At 40.3% G+C, this 1,795-nt stretch overlaps 1 protein-coding gene across 1 annotated transcript in view; it reads right to left on the bottom strand.

Moving 5' to 3' along the window:
• Positions 1 to 6: 6 nt before the first annotated feature.
• The window catches only part of sntb2 (syntrophin, beta 2), a 34,656-nt gene continuing 32,867 nt past the window's right edge, over positions 7 to 1,795 (bottom strand). The window contains exon 7 of the mRNA XM_031868127.1: positions 7 to 748. Coding sequence (XP_031723987.1) covers positions 656 to 748 — 93 coding nt within the window. The 3' untranslated portion in view covers positions 7 to 655. The remainder of the gene's footprint in view (positions 749 to 1,795) is intronic.

Raw genomic sequence — 1,795 nt, 5'->3', positions numbered from 1 at the left:
ACACACACACACACACACACACACACACACACACACACACACACACAGAGCTCATTAAACTGCATTCTGACGGTGAAACAGCGGCCACACAAATGCATTAAGAAGAGCCCAAACTACATTGGAAGGCTGTTGTGGAATGATAGGCATAGAGTTCAAAACAGGGAACATTCACCGATCTGTGCTTGGCTGTGTATTCATCGTCTAAAAATCCTTCCTTTCCCTCATGTATTTCAGTAACACTTTGCTAGAATTCCACGGGTCATGGAGTCTTTAACATCGTATCAGATAATCATACATAATATAATGGAATGTTCTTTGATTTTTCAACACCTTTTTTTTGTGTGTAACCGTCTCCCGACACCTCATGACTTCAAGCAAAGCGCCACTTCCTTATTCCCGACCTCGCAATACAAATGATTACAATAGGCCGAGGAGAAGTTAGAAGAGGCACAATTTTCAGACAGACAATCAACAGCTTCAGGGGGTCAAATCTGCCTTTGCAGTTTCAGTTGTGAATGGAGAAATTGGAAAACAAAAAAAAGAACAAAAAGAAATTGAAAATCAACACCCCGGTATCAGCGTTTTGGGAGCGTCTTCCCTCCCCCTCCTCCTCGCCAGGCCCGGGCACGGAACAGAGGTCCCGTGGTCGGTTGTTTCACGTCAGAAGGCCCATTCGGGTGAGCTTGGCTGACAGGAAGGAGTGGAGGACGAACACCACCGGCTTTGGCCCTGAGTGGAGGTCAAATACCTGGAGGACGGAGAGAGGGGTTAAGGGGGTCAACAGCAGGGTACAAAAAAAAGTCTATTCTGAGGTAAACGACCCCCTTGCACAAGTACAATCACTTTATTCCACTATCAACTCTGGTTTCAATCTAAAGTGTTCATTGCAACAGTTATTTGCCATTTTACATAGAAAATTGAGTAACTCTGTGCAAAGCGAAACAAATCTGTGTCGTTTCCTTGTGGAAATCCAGGTATTACATACCGTCAGTGACAGTCACGTAAAATTCATAGAACTATAGTTACATAGGTAACTCTTGTCAGGGGTTGTTATGTGAAAAGAGAGAAAGGCTGTGAATTTGAATTTATTTTTACCAGCCGGAACGCTGGTTTTGTTTACAACCTGTTATCATACAAAATGTGGTCTTGGAGACACCTACTGCAGCAAGAACTACCACAGTGGACAAGTGTTTATATGTCCGTCTGTCTGTCTGTCTGTGGACAGATATGTCACTGCGATACTGCGAGCAAGCTGTACTTCGGAAACTATACCAGTTTTACAAGAAGAGCATCGGGGGTAGGAAGTGGGAAGGGGGCCATTGACCACTTTAAGCCACTGGTCATGTGATCCCATCGCAAGTTGGTCTCTAGTTGTTTTTGTATGTTATCTTTTTTCCCCCTGATTCTCTCTTCTTCCCTGTCATAACCTGGCTGCTACATTACCCACAATGCAACGAAACCTCCTTAACAGGAGATTCAGGTATGTTTTGCTAGTAGCAGCTAAAAGGAAGTCATGTGACATTGTGCAGCTCTTTCTAAAACCATGTGTAAAAGTTCCACTTTAATATTTTAATATGGCTGCTTTGGTGCCCCGTGTGGTAATATACTGTGTGTGTGTATATATACATACACACACATATATATATATATATATATACGTGTATATATATACATATATACATATACATATATATATATATATATATACATATACATATATATATATATATACATATACATATATATACATATATATATATATATATATATATATACATATATATATATATATATA

Source organism: Anarrhichthys ocellatus, unplaced genomic scaffold, assembly GCF_004355925.1.
Source record: "Anarrhichthys ocellatus isolate YVR2014 unplaced genomic scaffold, GSC_Weel_1.0 scaffold41, whole genome shotgun sequence".
In the NCBI taxonomy this organism is placed as follows: domain Eukaryota; kingdom Metazoa; phylum Chordata; class Actinopteri; order Perciformes; family Anarhichadidae; genus Anarrhichthys; species Anarrhichthys ocellatus.
Note: the sequence above shows the minus strand (reverse complement) of the source record. Positions and strands in the feature narration are given on the sequence as shown.